At 45.9% G+C, this 21,990-nt stretch overlaps 1 protein-coding gene across 1 annotated transcript in view; it reads left to right on the top strand.

Moving 5' to 3' along the window:
• Positions 1 to 21,990, top strand: part of PCSK9 (proprotein convertase subtilisin/kexin type 9) — a 54,753-nt gene that overhangs the window by 7,759 nt on the left and 25,004 nt on the right. Inside the window, 4 exon segments of the mRNA XM_033915231.1 lie at positions 8,607 to 8,798; positions 10,415 to 10,538; positions 18,761 to 18,894; positions 21,737 to 21,878. Coding sequence (XP_033771122.1) covers positions 8,607 to 8,798; positions 10,415 to 10,538; positions 18,761 to 18,894; positions 21,737 to 21,878 — 592 coding nt within the window.

Here is a 21,990-nt window from a genome sequence, read left to right as displayed (position 1 = left end):
TCTTTGTCCCCAGGTCACTCTCTACTGTCAAGAATGCATTGTCGGTAGGGCGACTTCGACATGTGGTTTAGGAAATCACGTTGGGCAGGATAGCTGGACCTTTTGAGAATAGGCCTATCCCAGGCAAGATGTTGCCTCCATTAGCTGTCATCCCCCCAAAAAAGAACCTGGAAAATTCCATGGGATTCACAACTTGTCCCATTCAGCTGGACGATTGGTGAATGATAGCATTCCAAAGGATCTCTGCACGGTTCATCATTCATCATTTGGTTGTGCGCTTCGCCTCATAGAGCAGGAAAGGATTCACTCCTGGCAAAGGTGGAGATTGAATCTGCATTTCATCATTTACTTGTCCATTCTTCTTTTACCTTGTTGGGGTTCCACTTTGATGGAAGGTATTATTTTGATTGTGTCTACTGATGGAGTGTTCTATTTCTTGTGCTTATTTTGAAAATATTCCAGCACATTCCTGCTTTGGGTGATGGCAAAGAGAGCAGGCTGTAGTTCATTGGTCCACTACCTAGATGACTTCCTTTTTGTAGGTCCTCCCGAATGTGACAGCTGTTTGTTCCTGATGCGAGCTTTTATGGAAGTGGCTCAAGATTTTTGTGTGCCATTAGTAGGTGTCTGTGTGTGTGTGTGTGTGGGGTAATAAAACAGAAAGGCAGGCATCAACCCTCGCTTTTTTGAGTATAGGAATTAAAGCGCATTCTGTAGTGATCAGATTGCCAGCAACTAGGGTCATGCAGCTGGTTGACCTGATCAACCAGGTTTTGAGTACTAAAAAGTCTGCCTTACGCACTAATGAGTTCCTTATAGGGTCTTTGAGCTTTGCTTACAGAATTATACTAATGGTACGGCCACCAGGATGATCTCGGGGCTCAAGGGTCTCTCGTACAAAGAGAGACTGAACAAATTGCAGCTCTACACTCTCGAGGAACGTAGGGAGAGGGGAGACATGATCGAAACATTTAAGTACCTCACGGGACGTGTCGAAGTGGAAGATGATATTTTTTTTCTCAAGGGACCCTCGGCCACAAGAGGGCACCCGCTCAAACTCAGGGGCGGAAAATTTCATGGCGACACCAGAAAGTATTTCTTCACAGAGAGAGTGGTTGATCATTGGAACAAGCTTCCAGTGCAGGTGATCGAGGCAGACAGCGTGCCAGACTTTAAGAATAAATGGGATACCCATGTGAGATCCCTACGAGGGTCAAGATAAGGAAATTGGGTCATTAGGGCATAGACAGGGGGTGGGTAAGCAGAGTGGGCAGACTTGATAGGCTGTAGCCCTTTTCTGCCGTCATCTTCTATGTTTCTATGTTTCCAGGAGACTGGCGTACTCGGCCACTGGGGTAAAAAAACCAGCATCGCTTTTTGAGACTGTTTGCAGGATTACAGGCAGACTAGCACATGTAGCTATGTGTTTTTTGGGGTCTTTTAATGGTTCTCTGCTTATTCAAGGTGAGGAGGTGCCTTATTTTGACCTTGAATTATTTTCAGAGGCCATGGGGGCATTGGGGTTTGGTTTGTACTGCCAGGTGTACTGCTGCATGGCCAGAGAATTGAATTAGCCAAGGGCTTGCAAAGAACATTAGCTTCTCGGAATGTTTTCCCTTCTTTGTTGCATGCAAACGATGGCCTGAGAGGCTTTGGGATAAACAGATTATTTTCTGGTGCGATAATAAGGGTGTTGTGGAAGCTGTTACTAGGTGCTTAGTTTCTAAACTAAACTAAACCTTAAGTTTATAAACCACATCCTCTCCATAACTATAGAGCTCGGCACGGTTTACAAGAGCTTAATATAGGAAGGAATAACACATTGAGTTTGGAGGATGAGTATAGGGGGGAGGAGTTTCGAGTTTCAAGTTTTATTTTAGCTTGATGAATCGCTTATTTAGTTTTACTAAGCGAGATACAAGGGTGAACGCGTTGGTTAGGGAACTAGTCCTGAGATGTCTGCACTTTATCTGTGTATAAAACCTAAACACACGCCAGGGGTTGTTAACCAGGTTACTGATTCCCTTTCTTGGTTCCAATTTGCTCTGTTTCCCACATGCGAAGGAAGAAGGGGTCGTGATGCCAAGACGTCTCTGGAATCTGGTTGATCTAAAGTGCACCATCCACGTGGTCTTATCATGTGGCTGGTTTTAGAAATATTCAACATTTTATATTGGGCATGGGCCGGAGATAGAGACCGGTGCCTGATGCCTGGTTGGCAAAATATGTCCAGTATTCCAAGAGCCTCAGGTCCTCGAAGAAGGCGGTTGTTGGACAGGTAGCGTGGTTCACATTTTTCAGCAAGGGTTTCAGATGGGGGGGGGGGAGTCCTGCGTCGGGATTCTTGGTTCGCAGGGACGTGCAAGGTGCAATTAGTACTATTATGGGGGAGGGGTCTGGGGTGGAGATTGGGTAGAGATGGGCGGGGTCTGGCCCACGACTTAGCCCAGTGTTCCTCAACCGCCGGTCCACGGACCGATGCCGGTCCACAGAATAATTCTTTTATTTCTGCCGGTCCATAGGTGTAAAAAGGATGAAAAACACTGGCCTAGGAGAGAGGTGATGAGAGTATGGATGAAAGTCTTAGCAGTGCACTCAAAAAGGAAGGGTCAGATTTTAGCGATGTTGTAGAAACACAAGCCTATAAGAGAAAAATAATAATATCAAACCACAATCTCAAAAAGTTTACAGCACAGCAGACAATAAAACCGCGTAAAACCTACAGAGATGATCACAAATATACCTTGAATCCCTAGGATTGGGGCAAGCGGGGATTATCAAGCATCTGCTTTAAGGGTCATTACTGTGAAAATTACCGCGAGGTAGGAAAAAGCCTCAAATCCCCTCCTCCATCCAGACGACTTGGTGAAGTTGCAGATAAACAGGAGACTTAATTGGGGTAGATATAATCACTGGCATAAAAAGCCTTCTCGCGTAATAGTACACTAAGCAAAAGCCTTATGCAATGCAATATAATCCTCTAATTGCCAACAATGTACCGGGAGACTAAGGAACACTCGATAACTAATACTTAATTAAACTCGCTGGAACAATGTTCATTGTAGCAGGAACCAATGTACCACACATCGACGATGGCCAGCGTTTCGCTTCAAAAAAGCTGCCTCGGGAGGTATAAGTGGTTAATCTTTTGTAGAAGCTCCGGGTTTGAAAACATGGCACTGAGGGTATGGATGAGAGTCTTAGCTTGCTCCCAATGGAACTTGGGCCAATCCGTTTCACTCCTGGACGGCTTCTTTGGGGGAAGTGCTTAGTCAGCGTTAATAGCTTGAGAACGGCTCTTGCTGTTTTGTTCTAAAATGCACTTGCTGCCTTGTTGTTTGCCTGACTGACGGGCGGGAGCATTGCTGCATTCCGCGAGGCAAACAATAACGCTGACTAAGCACTTCCCCTGAAGCAGCCGTCGAGGAGTGAAACGGACTGGCCCAAGTTCCGTTGGGAGCAAGCTAAGGGCTTTGTTTTGCTCATTGAAATTGAATGGTTAAAGAGAAAAGAACACACAGAAACAACATAAATATTCTTTAAATGAATGTAAAATTAACCTCTATACCAGGGGTGTCCAACCTGCGGCCCGAGGGCCGCGTGTGGCCCCGTGAAGTATTTTGTGCGGTCGAGGGCGGTGCGGTGTTTTCCTCTGCTGCCCTCGGATGTTTACTGTCTTGCCGGCTCCCTCCTCTGTCTTACTGCAGCGTTTGCGCGGCCCCCAGAAAATTTTTTTGCGGCCAATGCTGCCCAGGGAAGCCAAAAGGTTGGACACCCCTGCTCTATACTGTCAATAGAATGCCTGCATTAGTTAATGTGTACACAGGAATTTAATTTAAAAAGACACATAAGAAAGAGAGAAAAAGCACCGGGGTTTTTTTTGACCAGTGATGATGATGACTAAGCCCCTTTAAAAGTGTTTTTACAAGCAAGTCTTTCAAGCACTTGGACATTTGAGGTCTTTTCCCAGTTAGAACAGCTATGATATAGCGTTAATATCAACAGTACACATCATTTCCATTTTAGATTTTTGATAAGTTTTCACAAATTAATTGGTAGGAAAGAACGTCATGAAGCGTTTATTGATGTCGTGGCCCGAGGAAGAAAGATATTTGTTGGCTCTCCTTCAGCCCTTTTGGACCCAAAATGGCCCTCACTTATAAAATCAAAGACCACTGGCTTATAGACTTTTCTTTTAGGAATTGATCCAAACCCTTTTTTTAAACCCTGCTAAGCTAACGGCTTTCACCACATTCTCTCTGGCAATAAATTCCAGAATTTGGACACACCTTAATGAAGCATTAAATCTTCTTGATCTCTGGTTACATCTTCTGATATCTTTCAGGACAGCTCCATTTTCATTGGAATTTTTATATTATTCACTTATATTTTCTAGTTATGCCTTCCACTGCTCTCGTTGGTCTGCTCTGAGGAAGGGGATGTTAGTGTCCAGCAGCTGCTCAGGAAACTTATTAACTTGGGGTCTTTTTACTAAGCTGCAGTAACAAATGGTCTTAGTGTGGCCTTACATGGATCTATCCTGCAAGCTAAGGCCATTTTTATTGCAGCCATTTCATTAATGGCCATGTGCTAATGTTACCTATTTAGGAGGTGAAAAGGGCTCTTCAGTTAACCCTGCAGTAACTGGCTAATGTGCATGCACTAACTGGTTACCACTTCCCATACTATGCCCTTTCACAAAATAAAAAAAAACCCACACAGTGTGCGCAGACAGCAAAAACTAACCCAGGATGCGCCATTAATGAATGCTGCATTAGGCGCGGATTAGTGCTTAACAAGGCTTAGTAAAAAGGCCCCTTAGACTATATGGTATCCTATATGGTATCCTCCCTCCCTCTATCCCTCTTTCTTGGAATTCCTCAAACCCTAATACCACCAGATCCTCCCACAAATTAAAACTATCCTTCCCCTCGCTAAAAGGCATTTCCCACACAGGAAAGCTAGGGACCTCCCTCCACTTCAAAATCACTGAGCTCTGGAACAACCTTACCTCCCCTCTTCGGAACTTAAGCTCTCTCCAAGTTTTCCGCAAACATCTGAAAACCTGGCTTTTCTCAAAAAATGTAAGTCTCCCTCCAACTTAGGAATCAAGGAAACTCTTATATCTTGGCATCCCAAGTCCTCTAAATTTTCTTCACACTTCTACCTCTAACCCTCTGGTGTAGTTCCTTCCTATTTCTCCTACTGTGAACTGCGTCGAGCTCTACGAATGTGGAGATGATGCGGTATACAAACCTAAGGATTAGATTAGATTAGACTAGTAAGACTTTATGCCTGGAATAGACTTCCTGAGTCAGTACGTCAAGCTCCGTCTCTGGCTGTATTCAAATCTAGTCTGAAAGCCTGGTTTTTTGAGGCTGCTTTTAACTCCTGACAGCCGTTCGGATTTTCCTGGACATGTCCGGGGGTCTGGATGGCTTTTCAAAACCCGGCACTTTGTCCGGGTTTTGAAAAGCTTCTATGAAATTGCCCTCCTTCCCGACGACAGCAAGCAGGGGGAGGGCGTGGCTAGGGCGGGATTGGGGGTGGGACTGGGGAATGATGGGGTGAGAATGGGCAGGCCTGGGGGCGGGTCCGGATTTTCCAAACAGAAAATCTGGTAATCCTACCCTTATCTATTTTAATAATTCTTACTGTAAGTAATTCCCTAATCCCTTATTTGTCCTGTTTGTCTGTTTTGATTAAATTGTAAGCTCTGTCGAGAAGGGACTGTCTCTTACATTAATGTACAGAGCTGCATACTAGAGAATGACACGGTGACAAAATTCATCACCGTTCCCGTCCCCGCGGATAACCGCGGGAAATAATCCATCTCATTTTCTAGTGTCTATTTCAACCTTCTACACCAGCATTCTTCAAAGCAAAGCTTGCGGGTCAGTGGTTGTAGCCATTCATACTCTGATTCTTATGTGAGCCATTGTGACATCACTGATGTGATTGGCTCTTAGGCACTGGTGGAATGAGGCATTATGACATCACAATATCTGCTCTGGATACCAGAGACTGTCATTCTGTAGTGTCTGTTTCAACCTCAGTCCTTCCACACCAGCATTCTTCAAAGTAAAGCTTGCGGGTCAGTGGTTGTGGCCATTCATACTCCGATTCTTCCCTCTCTCCTTAAAGAATGACATGAAAATGGTTTCCCGCGGTTATCCGCGGGGACGGGAATGGTGATGAATTTTGTCACCATGTCATTCTCTACTGCATACATCTGACGGGGCTATAGAAATCATAGGTAGTACTAGCAGTATTGCCTTGTAATTTTTAATTTTATTGATTAACTTTTGTAGAACAGAGCAGTCACTTTCTCTGCTGTTCCGTCAGGGTTATGATCTCACTGTTCCTCTGGTATAATTTTTATTGCTTCCAGCAGATGCCACTTGCTTCCTTGTTGTGCCTTTCTGTGTAAAAGACACACATCGTACCCAGCAATGACCTGTGTAACCATTTCCAGTCTTGTGCGGTACAGTCCGCATTGATCCATCTTACCGTTCTTTCTCTGTTTGTTGTAAACCATCTTGTCCAAAGTCCATGATCGTGAATCATTCCTGTGTTGGGTTTTATCAATGCGGTGTTCTTAAAATAAATGACTTCACCTCCTATTATCTGTCTTTCTCTCACACAGCCACCCCTTTGAAAGCTTAAGGAAGATAAAACATAACTTTAATTAATGCCTTGATATGATCTATTAATTATTAGTTGGCTTTATTTGTCTGTTGTTGAGAATTTGGAATGATGTACGAGGGCTGATTGAAAAGTAATGAGACTGTTTGGGTTTTTTTTTTTTGTTTAATTCTTTATTGATTTTCAAATTTTGACAGTGCAATACAAATATATTAAACATGAGCATTATACATAACGCACTTAAAATACACAAAATGAATACATTACCAATCCTTTTCTCCCTCCCTTCCTCACATATTACACTGCACATGCATATAATATTACAATATTATAGATAAATCCCTTTAGCAAACCCAAATACCTTCCACTCCGCCCCTCCCCCCTGGATGTGTAAGGAATCTGTAAAAAGGGAGATGCCTGACATTCATTGCAATTCAACATATGCAGTTAATGGGCTCCATATCTTATTGAATGTCATACTAGACCCCCAAACTCCGCATTCATTCTCTCATATTTATACGTGGAACAAATATTTGCCCTCCAAAACGTGTAATTCAGTCTGTCATAACTCTTCCAGTTACGCGTAATTATCTGGATGGCTATTCCGGTCATAATCAAGAAGAGCCGGCTTTTATATCTATCTAAAGAAGGTTTAATATGCAATATTGTACCACAAATTATGGCTTTGTAGATTAACGGGATTGGTGACTCAAGAATAATATTGATTAGTTCCCAAATTGACTTCCAGAAATTAAGTATCAATGGACAATAATACAACAGATGATCCAAGGTCCCTATATCAATATGACAATGCCAGCATCTATTAGACTTAGAACTATCTACCTTATTCAAATGAACTGGGGTCCAAAAAATCCTATGTAATAAGAATAACAAAGTTTGTCTCATAGATGCTGACGCTGTACATCGTAATCTCCAAGTCCAAATTCGTGGCTATCGAGATGCAGAAATATACTACTTAATCTCAATGCTCAATGTTTGTTTTTTAAAACTTCAGAATCAGATGATTCCACAGGATCTGAACATTTTTCTTTTCCAAAGAAGTGCCCTTCACAGTCAATACGTTTTTTTTGCAGTGTTTCAAAAATGATTCAAAGACGTGCAATGGACTGTTCTGTGACATCATTGTTTTGTGATGGATGGGCCTCCCAGAAAGTGCTTCGTCAGTCGCTCGCGTCTTACCCTCTTTGAAGTGCTCCCACCGTAACATTTCAAGAGATTCATAAACACTCTTTCCAAGTTTAACAGAAATTTCAGGCATGCACCTCTGGCGTAGTCTCACGGGCACGTCTTCCTCTCGCTGTAACTTAACAATGAAGACTGCAGCAGTCCCAACTGCAGGTTCGGAAACGTCGACGAATGAGCTTCACGAGAACCAGCACAGCGTTGCCACGTCTTCTGCGTGGAAAGAAAAAAAAAAAAAAAACAGAGGCAGTCTCATTACTTTTCAATCGGTCCTCGTAGCTTTGATTTTGTTTGTTCTCCCTTGCGAAGCATGAGAAAAATATTTTATGTTACAGAATCTGTTTCATCATTTATTCCATGTACCATTTCTGTACCAAGACAGGGAGCCAACCCTGAAGTAACTGAAACGGTAATTGTAAAAGCCCATCTCTAAACTGTCTAATGCAACTCCTGGGACAAAATGAAGACCCAACGATGACCTACTTGTACTTGTAACTATGTTTTTGTAGCTATGACCTTACTGTATTAATAGTTGTCCTGCTCTACCTGTACTAGCAACCCTATTGAATGTCTATGTCAGTTGTAACTTCCTGAGTAACTGACCCAACCTCTTGTAACGTAATCCGACCTTGAACTGAATAGGTAAAGGCGGAATAGAAAACCCGATTAACATAACATAACTTTACTGAATAAACAGAACTGTTCATTTGCTGGAGCAATTCCAGCTTACAAATATTCTTTTTCTTCTCTGAATCCAGGACGCCTGGAGATTTTCCGGGCAGTATATCGTGGTACTGAAAGAGCACACTCACAGATCCCAGACGGAGCGCACCATCCACAGACTGCAAGCGAGGGCCGCAAAGCACGGCTACCTGACCAAGATTCTATATGTCTTCCACGAGCTCTTCCGTGGCTTCGTGGTGAAGATGAGCAGTGACATGTTGGATATGGTAAGAGGAATTTGGGTGGAAACTCTATAAGAGAAGCAATTAGTAAATTGTTTTGTTAAAGCTCATAATTGAAGCCAATTTACTCATTAAACCCCACCCCCCCCCACACCTTTTATGAAGCCATGTTAGGCTTTTTATCGCCAGCCGTGGTGGTAAAAGCGGCGACGCTCATAGAACTCTTATGAGCGTGGGAGCTTTTACCGCGGCAGCCGGCGATTAAAAACGCTTAGCGCGGCTTCATAAAAGGGTGGGATAAGTTAGAGGGCACTTTCAGTTATCAGTGCCAATTAAGCTAATTAAGAAAATTAAGGGTTTGCGGTTTTAGCGCGCCCTAAAATGCCACGTGCGCTAGCTGCTACCGCCTCCTTTTAACCAGGGGGTAATTTTTCGGCTAGCGCACGCTTAACATAAAGAAGACGAAAGCCGTATTATTTACTTGGAGGAACGATATAACTTTGTCAAGCCACACTAAATTTAGTTCCTTCAATTAAGATTCTCGGCGTAATTCACTTATCATGATCATATTTCTCTTACTGTTAAAAACTGTTTTTTTAAATTACGCCGTATTAGATCAATATCCAAATTTCTGACTCCTAAATCTATCACAATACTAATTCATTCATTAGTAATATCGAAACTCGATTACTGCAATTCTCTCTTTCTTAACATATCATTGAAAGAAAAAAGGAGATTACAATTGATTCAAAATACTGCAATAAAGTTAATATACAATGCAAAGAAATATGATCATGTTTCTCCGCTGTTGATAGATTCTCATTGGCTACCTATTAGTCATAGAATCACATTTAAAATAATCCTACTTATCTTTAAAACTTTAGTATGCGGTGAACCCCAATTCATATCTAGACTCTTGATACCTTATAACACACAACGCTCACTTCGTTCCTCCAACCAGAATCTTCTCTCTGTACCTTCCCTGAAAATTATTGGTACAAGAAGGGCCGATATTTTTTCCTTGACAGGCCCCCTATGGTGGAATGCCCTTCCCCAATATATTCGTAATGAAAAAGATATTTTAATATTTAAAAAACTTTTAAAATCTTATTTATTTAGAGATGCTTTTAATGTTTAAAGCATAGTATATTTATAAATGCTGAGGTTATTACTCCCCTTTACCTATTGTTATTTCCTTCATTCTACCCCAAACAAAAATTGTAACTTTTATCTTTTCCTTCCCAACTATATGTTTGTTCAAGTTAAATGTTTTTATTGTTAAATTGTTAATCCCTTTTTACTTCATTTTTGTTATGTACATCGCTTAGTGATTATAATAGGCGATTAATCAAATTTTGTTAATAAACTTGATAAACTTGATAATCTTGTGCGCGCGTTACAAACACTAGCGCACCTTAGTAAAAGGAGCCCTAAGTTTGGTACCTAGATGGGCTAGGTGCGCCAATCTAGGCGCTTGACCTTTATCCGTGACATTTTCACTGACGCTGCCTCCAGGCGGGGTTGTTTTCACGAATGCAAAAAAAAGGGTGTCATTTGCTACGTATTTCTGGATGCTGTGACTAGGGGATAAGCAGTTCATGCAATTTTCTGTGGCTTTTCAGCCTGTAGATCAAATCAAAGCAGTTTCCTTGTTTTTGTAGGCACTCAGATTACCTCATGTGGCTTACATTGAAGAAGACTCATTCACATTTGCACAGAGTGTTCCCTGGAACCTTGACAGAATCGTCCCATCTCGGCCCGTAACTAATCAGTACAGCCCTCCAAGTAAGCACCATTTTCCTTGTGTTATGTTGTCACAGTGTGCTGTCATGAATACCACAAACGTTTCAAAATACAAAACCCAAAACACCAGGGCGGTTGATACTTAACGCAGGAAGAGAAAACAGCCACGCTCTAATAAGTAACTAAAAGGAAAACCTGCCGGTCTCGAATATAATATGTGAGAGAGGCGAGGGGGCAGCCTCAGTCTTCTCTGAGCTCGAGCAAGGTAGCCTGAAAAATGAATAATGAAAGTTAGGCAGGCAAACAGGAGAACAGCAAGTAATGATCAAATCACAGATACGTTACTTCATCTCAATGGACATGATTACCCGATAGAAACGTCCATCAAAACTCTGGGAGTCACGTTAGATCGTCATCTAACACTGGTTGAGCATACCGACGTACTGGTAAAAAAATGCTTTTTTGTTTTTGTGGAAAAGTATTTTGACCCAGTATCATTTAGATTACTGGTACAGTCATTAATTTTGTTCATCTTAGATTACTGTAATATCATCTACTTGGGATCTTATAAGAAAACTAGTGTTTAAGCCCGTTACATTAACGGGTGCTAGAATAGATGTGTAGACTTAGGCATTTCTTTCTTTCTTTCTGTCTCTCTCCTTGGCCGCTGTCTGTCTTTCTTTCTTTCTGTCTCTCTCCCTGGCCGCTGTCTGTCGGTGTGTCTTTCTTTCTTTTTGTCTCTCTCCCTGGCCCTCTGTCTGTCTTTGTGTCTTTCTTTCTTTCTGTCTCTCTCCCTGGCCTGGTGTCTGTCTGTGTGTCTTTCTTTCTTTCTGTCTCTCTCCCTGGCCCGCTGTCTGTCTGTGTGCTTTTCTTTCTTTCTTTCTGTCTCTCTCCTTGGCCTCTGTCTGTCTTTCTTTCTATCTCTCTCTCTGGCCGCTGTCTGTCTGTGTGTCTTTCTTTCTTTTTGTCTCTCTCCCTGGCCCTCTGTCTGTCTTTGTGTCTTTCTTTCTTTCTATCTCTCTCCCTGGCCGCTGTCTGTCTGTGTGTCTTTCTTTCTTTTTGTCTCTCTCCCTGGCCCTCTGTCTGTCTTTGTGTCTTTCTTTCTTTCTATCTCTCTCCCTGGCCGCTGTCTGTCTGTGTGTTTTTCTTTCTTTCTTTCTTTCTGTCTCTCTCCTTGGCCTCTGTCTGTCTTTCTTTCTATCTCTCTCTCTGGCCGCTGTCTGTCTGTGTGTCTTTCTTTCTTTCTTTCTCTCTCCCTAGCCCGCTGTCTGTCTGTGTGACTTTCTTTCTTTCTGTCTCTCTCCCTGGCCCGCTGTCTGTCTGTGTGTCTTTCTTTCTTTCTGTCTCTCTCCCTGGCCCGCTGTCTGTCTGTGTGTCTTTCTTTCTTTCTGTCTCTCTCCCTGGCCCGCTGTCTGTCTGTGTGTCTTTCTTTCTTTCTGTCTCTCTCCCTGGCCCGCTGTCTGTCTGTGTGTCTTTCTTTCTTTCTGTCTCTCTCCCTGGCCCGCTGTCTGTCTGTGTGTCTTTCTTTCTTTCTGTCTCTCTCCCTGGCCCGCTGTCTGTCTGTGTGTCTTTCTTTCTTTCTGTCTCTCTCCCTGGCCCGCTGTCTGTCTGTGTGTCTTTCTTTCTTTCTTTCTCTCTCTCTCCCTGGCCCGCTGTCTGTCTGTGTGTCTTTCTTTCTCTCTCCCTGGCCCGCTGTCTGTCTGTGTGTCTTTCTTTCTTTCTTTCTGTCTCTCTCCCTGGCCCGCTGTCTGTCTGTGTGTCTTTCTTTCTTTCTGTCTCTCTCCCTGGCCTGCTGTCTGTCTGTGTGTCTTTCTTTCTTTCTGTCTCTCTCCCTGGCCCCCTGTCTCATTTCTTTATTTCTGTCTCTCTCCCCTTAATAACCTATCATACTGCCCTCCTTCTCCCCCATCTCAAATTACAAAAACACTTTATTATGTCACTCGGTCACTCTGAGTGCCCTCGACTTGTTTTTAAATGTATTTTTCACGTGTGGTATTATTTATGTTAGCGTCCCCTGAGGAAGGCGTACATCATTCGACGAAACTGGGATCCTTATTGGGACTAACCTTTTTCTGAATAAAGACTTGAACATTTGGTTGAAAAGACACCTTCCTTGCCTTCTTGTTGTCTAGCTAATGAAAGTTACGGCCAGCCCAACCAGTAAGCAAGACTAAGCAGACACCTGGGGTGGCAGCTTCTTACGAGTGGCAAAGAACAGTTGTAATCAAAGCAGAACAATCGATCCTAACGACATTACAAACTCAAAGAACTATCAGTGCGTACTTTAACTTTATAGGATGTTTGGGTAAGAACATAAGAATGGCTTTACTAGGTTAGAACAATGGTCCATCTAGCCCAGTAGCTTGTTCTCACGGTGGCCAATCCAGGTCACTACTACCTGGCCAAAACCCAAGGAGTAGTAACATTCCATGCTACCGATCCAGGGCAAGCAGTGGCTTCCCCCATGTCTTTCTCAAACAGACTATGGACTTTTCCTCCAGGAACTTGTCCAAACCTTTCATAAAACCAGCTACGCTATCCGCATGAAATAAAATTTTGGTGGAGGCTGCAGAATAGGGGTCTGATAATTAATTGAGATGGGAGGATGCAACGCTGAAGGTTTGTCTAGGGTACTTGCTACCCTTGCCCAATCTTGAATGGAAATGTGTTTATACAGCAGACTGTTGTGTAATGCAAGGTCCGGCCCCTCACCTCTCACTTGGCATTTTGGACTAGTTTGGTATTGATTTGGAATAAATGATTAACAGACTTCTTTTTTCCAGGGAGGTTCTCGTAAGGGAAAGGTCAGATGAGAAAAAAAACAGGACATTGTGATAGGCGCTACTGATAGATGCTGTAGGTGTTGGTGGTCCTGCAATTAAAAAAGTGTCAGATGGAAACGCCGACAGAAAATAGGAGGAAAGAGACATGTTGCAGAAGGAAAAACTGGGCCAACGGTTGCGTCATTTGTAGAACATGGGTGGGTGTGGCTGGTCTAGTTGCAGCTAGGATCCCAGCTCTTTTTTCAGAGTGCTCACTGGGACTGGGTCACTATTTGAAGGGCCTTGAACATTTAGCAGCTCCCAGGAATCATATAAGCCTCTAATCCATGGATTTCCAGCAGAGGGTAGGCAAAAATACATCTAACTCCTGCAGCATTATATAACAGGTGTAAGGGAAAGGGATTTGTATACTTCCTTTTTGTAGTTTTATTATCGCACTCTAAATGGTTTCCATACATGTCATGTGGTTTCCATACATTTTCCCTATCTGTCCTGTGGGCTCACAATCTATCTAATATACCTGGGGTAGTGGAGGATTAAGTGGCTCACCCATGGTCACAAGGAGCAACATGGGGATTGAACGCCAACCTCAGGGTGCCGAGAGTGGTGAGTGGCCCTAACCACTCACCACAGTCTCGTCCATTCAGATATAGAGCAGAACACCCAGCTATATGGATAACTGCAGTATTCAGCAACCATCTACAAAACCGAGTGGTTCATTGAGACCAGTAAAACAGCATGCTCGTCACATGTCTGGTGTCCACGATCCTGCACACTTAACTGGTTAGTGCAGGATTGAGTCGGTTCAGCGGACGGCCACTAGGATGATCTCGGGGCTCAAGGGTCTCTCGTACGAAGAAAGACTAAACAAATTGCAGCTCTACACTCTAGAGGAGCGCAGGGAGAGGGGGGACATGATTGAGACATTTAAATACATCATGGGACGTGTCGAGGTGGAAGAAGACATCTTCTTTCTCAAGGGACCCTCGGTCACAAGGGGGCATCCGTTCAAACTCAGAGGAGGGAAATTCGATAGTGACATAAGGAAGTATTTCTTCACAGAAAGGGTTGTAGATCACTGGAACAAGCTTCCAGAGCAGGTGATCAAGGCCACCAGCGTTATTGACTTTAAGAATAAATGGAATGCCCTAGTAGGATCCTTACGAGGGTCGAGTTGAGGAACTAGGTCATTAGTACTCAGACTTGATGGGGTGGGTCAGTAGAGTGGGCAGACTTGATGGGCTATAGCCCTTTTCTGCCGTCATGTTTCTATGTTTCTATGATTGCTGCGTGAGACCATAGGGCCAAATTCTGTAAACGCCTACCTCAGCTTTCCAAGACTCACACTGGCTCCCAGTACAAGCACGCAAACAATGCAAATTCTACCGCACCCTAATCAAAGCCCTAAATGGAAACGGACCAAGCTATCTGAGCAAGCGCCTAATCAGGAAAAACACATCCAGAGCAAGGAGAACTCAAGGACACTTACCCCCCCCCCCAATCAAAGGCATGCAAAGCAAAAAAATATACGACGGTCTACTAGCCGCCAGAGTAGTGAAAATAGACCGCCACCTCTCAAATCTACTGACCACGATGCCCCAACTACAAAAACATTCAGGAAAGAACTGAAAACATTCAAAAAATTTGTCAAATGATTTAACCAAACGGTATCGACCCTCCCCAGATCCAATATCAACCTTGTATTCTCCCTGGGAATGCCCAGGCTATATTTCTTGTTGTAAACCGCCTAGAAATGAAGGTATTGGTGGGATAGAAGACACCAATGTAATGTAATGTAGATACTGCTTGGCGCGGTTCTCAATCAACCTCTGGGTGCCGCTTATAGAATCCCGCCTGACGGCACTCAGGTGTGCTTAGGCGTTCTAGAGGCAGGCACCAGAATATTAGCTCAGGCTTTATTAGCCTAATTCACCGGCTCTTAACTCAGATGCCTAGCATCACTTACCGTATATACTTGAATATAAGTCGAGACCCTCATTTTCCTCCCAAAAAGGGAAGAAAAATGGTTGACTCGAATATAAGTTGGGCGGCTTAATGTTCAAGTGTCCTGCCAGGATCTGCACCCAGCAATCCTCCCTCCTCTGTCGGACTCTGCACCCAGCCCCCACCCCTGCAGCCCCCTCCCTGCCAGGCACTGCACACAGCCCCTTTGCCTCCCTTCCCCACCAGGCTTGCCACTCTGTCCCCCCCCCCTCTGCCCTGTCCATCATACTTCCTCTGCCGCTGAAATCCCTGCTGGTCCAGAGGTGTGGCGGGCAGGTGCAAGCTTTCTGTGCTCCTGCCCCACTGCTAACCTGGTTGCTCGCTCTGCATCACGAGTTCCGGCTTCAGCCGCTGAGCAGTATCGAGTAGGAGCACGCTTTGGCGCCGCCGCTGCTACTCGGCATTAAGCGGCTGTCTGAATGGCTCACGCGAACCTTGAGGTGGGTCAAGGGTGTCTCTTAGTTATTTATTCAATTTTCTATACCGTTACCCCAGGGGAACTCAGAATGGTTTATATGAATTTATTCAGATACGCAAGCATTTTTCCTTGTCCGTCCTGGTGGGCTCACAGTCTGTCTAATGTACCTGGGGCAATGGGGAGGATTAAGTGAGGGTCACAAGGAGCAGCATGGGTTTGAACCACAACCTGAGGGTGCCTGAGGCTGTAGCTTTAACCACTGCACCACTCTAGAAATCAAAGCATAGTAAAAGTGAGACAAGTATGGGACAATCAAGCCATTGTGACATCACTGATGAGGTTGGCTCATATTGGTGGAATGAGGCATTATGATGTCACAATACCAGCTCTGGTTATGAGAGGCTGAGACTTTTCACATTATTTATTTATTCAGTTTCCTATAGTGAGCTCAGAACAGTTTACATGAATTTATTCAGGTACTCAAGCATTTTTCCTTGTCTGCCCTGGTGGGCTCACAATCTATCTAATGTACCTGGGGCAATGGGGGATTAAGTGACTTGCCCAGGAGTCACAAGGAGCAGCATGAGCCCATGACCTCAGGGCGCTGAGGCTGTAGCTTTAACCACTGCGCCCACTCTCTTGACAGTTGTACATGTGGGCTCTAGAATACCTAAATGACGCACCTAAGTTCCTACAGTTATGTGCGAGAATTTACACCAGCTGTTTGGCTAATGTAAGTGCTCACCCCTAAAGTTAGGCATGTGAGCAGTGACGTGGCGAGGGTGAGAGGCGCTCAGTTTCCCCGTACCTCTTTAACTTTCCCGGCGCGAGCGGCATCACCAACCTGCTGCCCGCGTTGGCTGTCCTTCTAACATGGGACCCAGAAGCGGCATCGGAGGGATGGCTGACACAGGTTGGAGTTGCTGTTCATGCCTGCGACGAGCTAGAGGCATGGGGGGAGGGGGGTTAGCAAAGGCGCGCAAGAGGCTGGGGAGTGGGGGGTAGAGAGGAAGATGGGTGCCAGACCCACCAAGATGGCGCCCGGGACGGACCACCCCCTCACTACGCCACTGCACATGCGTGCTAGTATTTTATAACCGCAATTGTGTGCGCAATGACCATTCTAGAATCTGCGCTTCGCGCTCAGCTTCCTGGCACTCAACTTCTTTTGAGAATTACCCCGTAAGTGGCAAATGTGGTGTTAGAGCCCTGGAGCCAATGGTGATCCGGCCCAGTGATCTCCAGCGTGCGGCCCCCGATGTCCTCCATTGCAGCCCTCAAACTTCTCATCAAATTGAAGTCTTGTCCACTCGATACGGGAGCTACAAGCAGTCTCTTAAGTGTCACTCAGGCGTCTCATTAATGGAGCTTGCTATTGTTGACGATCCAAAATAAAATGACATTTTAAACTGTATCTTTGAAGTGTTGGAGAATCCATATTAGTCAGTTGCATAGTATTGGGAGGCGAGGGGGGCAGTCCACCCTGGGCACTGTCTTGGTGGAGGCGCCGGCACCATCCTACGCTCCCCCTGCTCTTTCCCACTCCCCCCCCCTGCTGTGCGCGTGCCTTCACCGCGCCTCTAGCTCTTTCCCGACGCGAGCAGCAACTCCAACCTGCTGCTTGTGCTGGTGTCGACTCTCCCTCTGACATCCCTTCTGGAAGTGACGTCAGAGGGAGAGCTGACACCGGTGCTGGCAGCGAGTTGGTGATGTTGCTCACACCGGGGAAGTTAAAGAGGTGTGGGGAAGGGAAGGGGGGGGCACAGGGGGGGATGGGGAAGGAGCGTGGAGCAGAGAATAGGGCGGGGGAAGGGTGCCACGGCCCAGGCGCTTCTCACCCTCGCTACTCCAATGATATTAATATTCATATTTAATACTCATTCTGAACAAGCAGGTGAAGGAGGTTTACGAAATTTAGTAGTATATATAAGCTTGAAATTTTTGGGTGGCCCTCGGAGCTTTCTCATGTTCACATTGTGGCCCTTTACATCAGTGTTTCTCAACTCAGTCCTGGAGTACCCATAAGAACATAAGAATTACCGCTGCTGGGTCAGACCAGTGATCCATCCTGCCCAGTAGTCCGCTCCCACGGTGGCCCTTAGGTCAAAAACCAGTGCCCTAACTAAGACTAGGCCTACCTGCGTACGTTCTGGTTCAGCAGGAACTTGTCTAACTTTGTCTTGAATCCCTGGAGGGTGTTTTCCCCTATAACAGCCTCCGGAAGAGCATTCAAGTTTTCTACCACTCTCTGGGTGAAGAAGAACTTCCTTACGTTTGTACGGAATCTATCCCCTTTTAACTTTAGAGAGTGCCCTCTCGTTCTCTCTACCTTGGAGAGGGTGAACAACCTGTCTTTATCTACTAAGTCTATCCCCTTCAGTACCTTGAATGTTTTGACCATGTCCCCTCTCAATCTCCTCTGTTCGAGGGAGAAAAGGCCCAGTTTCACTGTACGGCAGCAACTCCAACCCCTTAACATCTTAGTCGCTCTTCTCTTGAGTCTTTCGAGTAGTACCGTGTCCTTCTTCATGTACGGTGACCAGTGCTGTACGCAGAACTCCAGGTGAGGGTGCACCATGGCCCGGTACAGCGGCATGATAACCTTCTCCGATCTGTTCATGATTCCCTTCTTTATCATTCCTAGCTGTCCTTGCCAGTCAGGTTTTCAAGATATCCACCATGAATACGCATGAAAGAAATTTGCATAGAATGGAGGCAGTGTAAGCAAATCAAGTTTATGCAAATTCATTGTGGATATCCTGAAAACCTGACTGGCGAAGGGGGTTCTCCAGGGCCGAGTTGAGAAACACTGCTTTACGTGGAAAAAAAGTTGGAGATCGCCGATCTGGCCTGAAGTCTGCATCACCCTAGTCTTTGACCGGAGGGCCACCGCATGAGCGGACTGCTGTGCATGATGACCACTGGTCTGACCCAGCAGTGGCAATTCTTATGTTATGTTTTTATTTTCTTATGTTCTTATCCAATATAAAAGAAAGATATCTGGAAATGATACAGTGAGAGGCCTATGTGTGAATATAGTTTGTTGTTCATTTGCCCAGATAAAGGTGACCTTGTGGAGGTGTACCTGCTGGACACCAGCATCCAGAGCAACCATCGAGAGATAGAGGGGAAAGTGTTTGTAACAGATTTTGAGAATGTCCCTGAGGAGGATGGTACTCGTTTTTATAGACAGGTGAGTGAGGGTGTTATTTTAACGCTTTTGGGCAGTCATATGCATGAACTTGGCTTGCTCATGGGATCACGGGAAATATACACAGAAAATGTCATGGCCCAGTGTTTTGGCAATTTTAAATATAGTATGTCACAAATATTTTCAGAATAATCTCTCTAGCAGTTTCTTTCCAGCAGTTTTAGACTTTTAGTTACATTGGGGGAGAGTGTGGTGCAGTGGTTAAAAGCTACAGCCTCAGCACCCTGAGGTTGTGGGTTCAAACCCACGCTGCTCCTTGTGACCCTGGGCAATTCACTTAATTCCCCCCCATTACCTCAGGTACATTAGATAGATTGTGAGACCACAAGGAAAGACAGGGAAAAATGCTTGAGTACCTGAATAAATTCATGTAAACCATTCTGAGCTCCCCCGGGAGAATGGTATAGAAAACTGAATAAATAATACATTTTTACTTAGTTATTTAGGTCCCCTTTTACAAAGCCATTGGTAAAAGTTTATACCACAGGCCGGCAAGGTAAATGCTCTGACGTTCATAGGAATTCTATGAGCATCAGAGCATTTACTTCACTGGCCCATGGTAGAAACCTCCACTGCAGCTTTTCTTATACGCACTCACGACCTTTGGCAAGGCTGCGCCCCACTTTCTCTATGCAGCTTCCTATTTCCTCGGAGGTGGGGTGCGGCCTAGCCAAAGGTCGTGAGTCTGTGTTAGAGAGTTGCGCGGGGACAGAAATCCCATCCGTCCCCGCCAAAGTCCCACCCGTCCCCACCCGTCCCCGTGAGGATTCCCTCCGTCCCCACCCGTCCCCGTGAGGAATCCCCTCCGTCCCCGCCCGTCCCTATAAACTTCAGAAATAGTTATTTCATTTAATTATGCTACTGAATTAAAGGCTCTGGTAGAAACCCATTTACAAATAAGCAAAAAGACTTTATTAATTTGAAAATATTAATTGGGAAGAATACATACTTTGCAAATGGGTTTCTACCAGAGCCTCTAATGTTTATAAATTTTTATCAACACAACTAATATACTACTTTATCCTGAAGCAAATAAAAAAAAAGAAATATAATTCTTTTCCTACCTTTGTTGCCTGGTTTCTGCTTTCCTCATGTTCTCATTCAATTCCTTCCATCCACTGTCTCTCTTCCTTCTGCATCTTCCATTTGCTCTGTTACTGTGCCTCTCCCTTTCTTCCCCCTTCCAAATTGGTCTGGCACCCATCTTCTTCTCTCCGCTCCCCCCATAGTCTGGCATCTGTCTTCTTCCCTGCCAGGGTCTTCTCCCTACTCTCTCTTCCCCATTTTCTTTCAGCGTCCTTCTCCCCCCATCTTCCCCATGTCCTGTCAGCGTCCTTCTCCCCCCTCTGTCTTCCCCATGGCCTTTCAGCGTCCTTCTCCACCCCCCCCCGTCTTCCCCATGTCCTTTCAGCGTCCTTCTCCCCCCTCTGTCTTCCACAAGTGCTTTCAGAGTCCTCCCCCCCCTTCCCATGGCCTTTCAGCGTCCTTCTCCACCCCTTTGTATTCCCCATGTGCTTTCAGCGTCCTTCTCCCTCCTCTGTCTTCAAGTGCTTTCAGAGTCCTTCCCCCCCCCCTCCCGTCTTCCCCATGGCCTTTCAGCGTCCTTCTCCCCACTCCTTCTCTACCGCCCCGGGTGCAGCACAGCCGGCCAGGTCCCCTTACTTTTGTGGCACTTCCCCGACCGACTGACAACAGCCCCGGTCCGACAAACCTCCCTGCCCTTAACTGCGAATCTAAATTACCTTATTACAGCTGCTGTAAGAAGATAATTTAGATTCGCGGCTACAGGGCAGGGAGGATTGTCGGACCGGGGCTGTTGTCGGTCGGTCGGGGAAGTGCCACAAAAGTAAGGGGACCTGGCCGGCTGTGCTGCAACCGGGGCGGGGTGTGGCGGGGCGGGGCGGACCGCCCCCTCCCTTGGTAGCCACTCGAACCGCGAGGCTACTCTCCTCCTTACCTGCACTGCCTGCAGCACAGAGCCAAACGGAAGTCTTCCCGACGTCAGCGCTGACGTCGGAAGGAGGGAGGGCTTTGTTTAAGCCCTCCCTCCCCTCCGACGTCAGCGCTGACGTCGGGAAGACTTCCGTTCGGCTCTGTGCTGCAAGCAGAGAAGGTAGGGAGAAGAGCCGCGCGACTGAGTACATCCAGCCCCGCAGGAACCCCGCGACCCTCGGAGGCGTCCCCACGTGATCCCCGTGACCCTAGGGGGCGTCCCCACGGGATCCCCGCGACCCTAGGGGCGTCCCCACGGGATCCCCGTGACCCAAAGGGGGAACCCGCGGGATGCCCGCGGGTCCCGCGGGATTCCCGTCGTCCCCGTTCCCGTGCAGCTCTCTAGTCTGTGTGTAGGAATAGCCGGATTTCCACTATCTACAGCGATGCAGATGGTGAGAGAACTGAATGGAAGCGGTGGTGCCGACTCAGGGTCAGAAGGAAGGAAGATAGAAAGGGGTGTTACTGACCAGAAGAGGGATGGGTGCAGATGGATCAGAGAGGGTGGCTGCTAGTCCCAGGGGGGTGGGGGAGAGGGGGATGAGAGAGATGGTGCCGGAGGGGTGGGTGGAGGGGAAAGGAAGAAGAGCTGCGCAGGAGATGATGTGATGTCATCGGAGCAGTGCATCAGGCCCCCCCTGACCTTCTCTGGACCTACCCTTTAATCCGGCCCATCCCACCCCTGGTCAGTTTTTAGAGATAATACAGAACAAAGACAACAACTGTGGCAGTTCACATGATTCACGACTGCTTTGAAAGATTCTGTATGCTGCGTGTACAAACTCTGGGTAGAAGCATATCCTTGCACTGATTGACTACACTTCTCCCTCAGGCCAGTAAGTGTGACAGCCACGGCACCCACATGGCCGGGGTTGTGAGTGGCAGAGATGCCGGGGTAGCCAGAGGAGCCAACGTACGCAGTCTTCGGGTGCTGAATTGTCAAGGCAAGGGGACCGTCGGTGGAACCCTTTCAGGTAAGCGGCAACCCTGCAGAGGCCACCGATTCAAGATACCAAGGTCTGGAAAAGGTTAACAATGCAGGCCTCTCTGGAATGAAATTTAAGAATGTCTTTCAGTTCCTCTTGG

The sequence above is a fragment of the Geotrypetes seraphini genome, chromosome 12 (assembly GCF_902459505.1).
Source record: "Geotrypetes seraphini chromosome 12, aGeoSer1.1, whole genome shotgun sequence".
Lineage (NCBI taxonomy): Eukaryota > Metazoa > Chordata > Amphibia > Gymnophiona > Dermophiidae > Geotrypetes > Geotrypetes seraphini.
The sequence above is the reverse complement of the archived record's forward strand: the minus strand, read 5'-3'. Positions and strand labels throughout refer to the sequence as shown.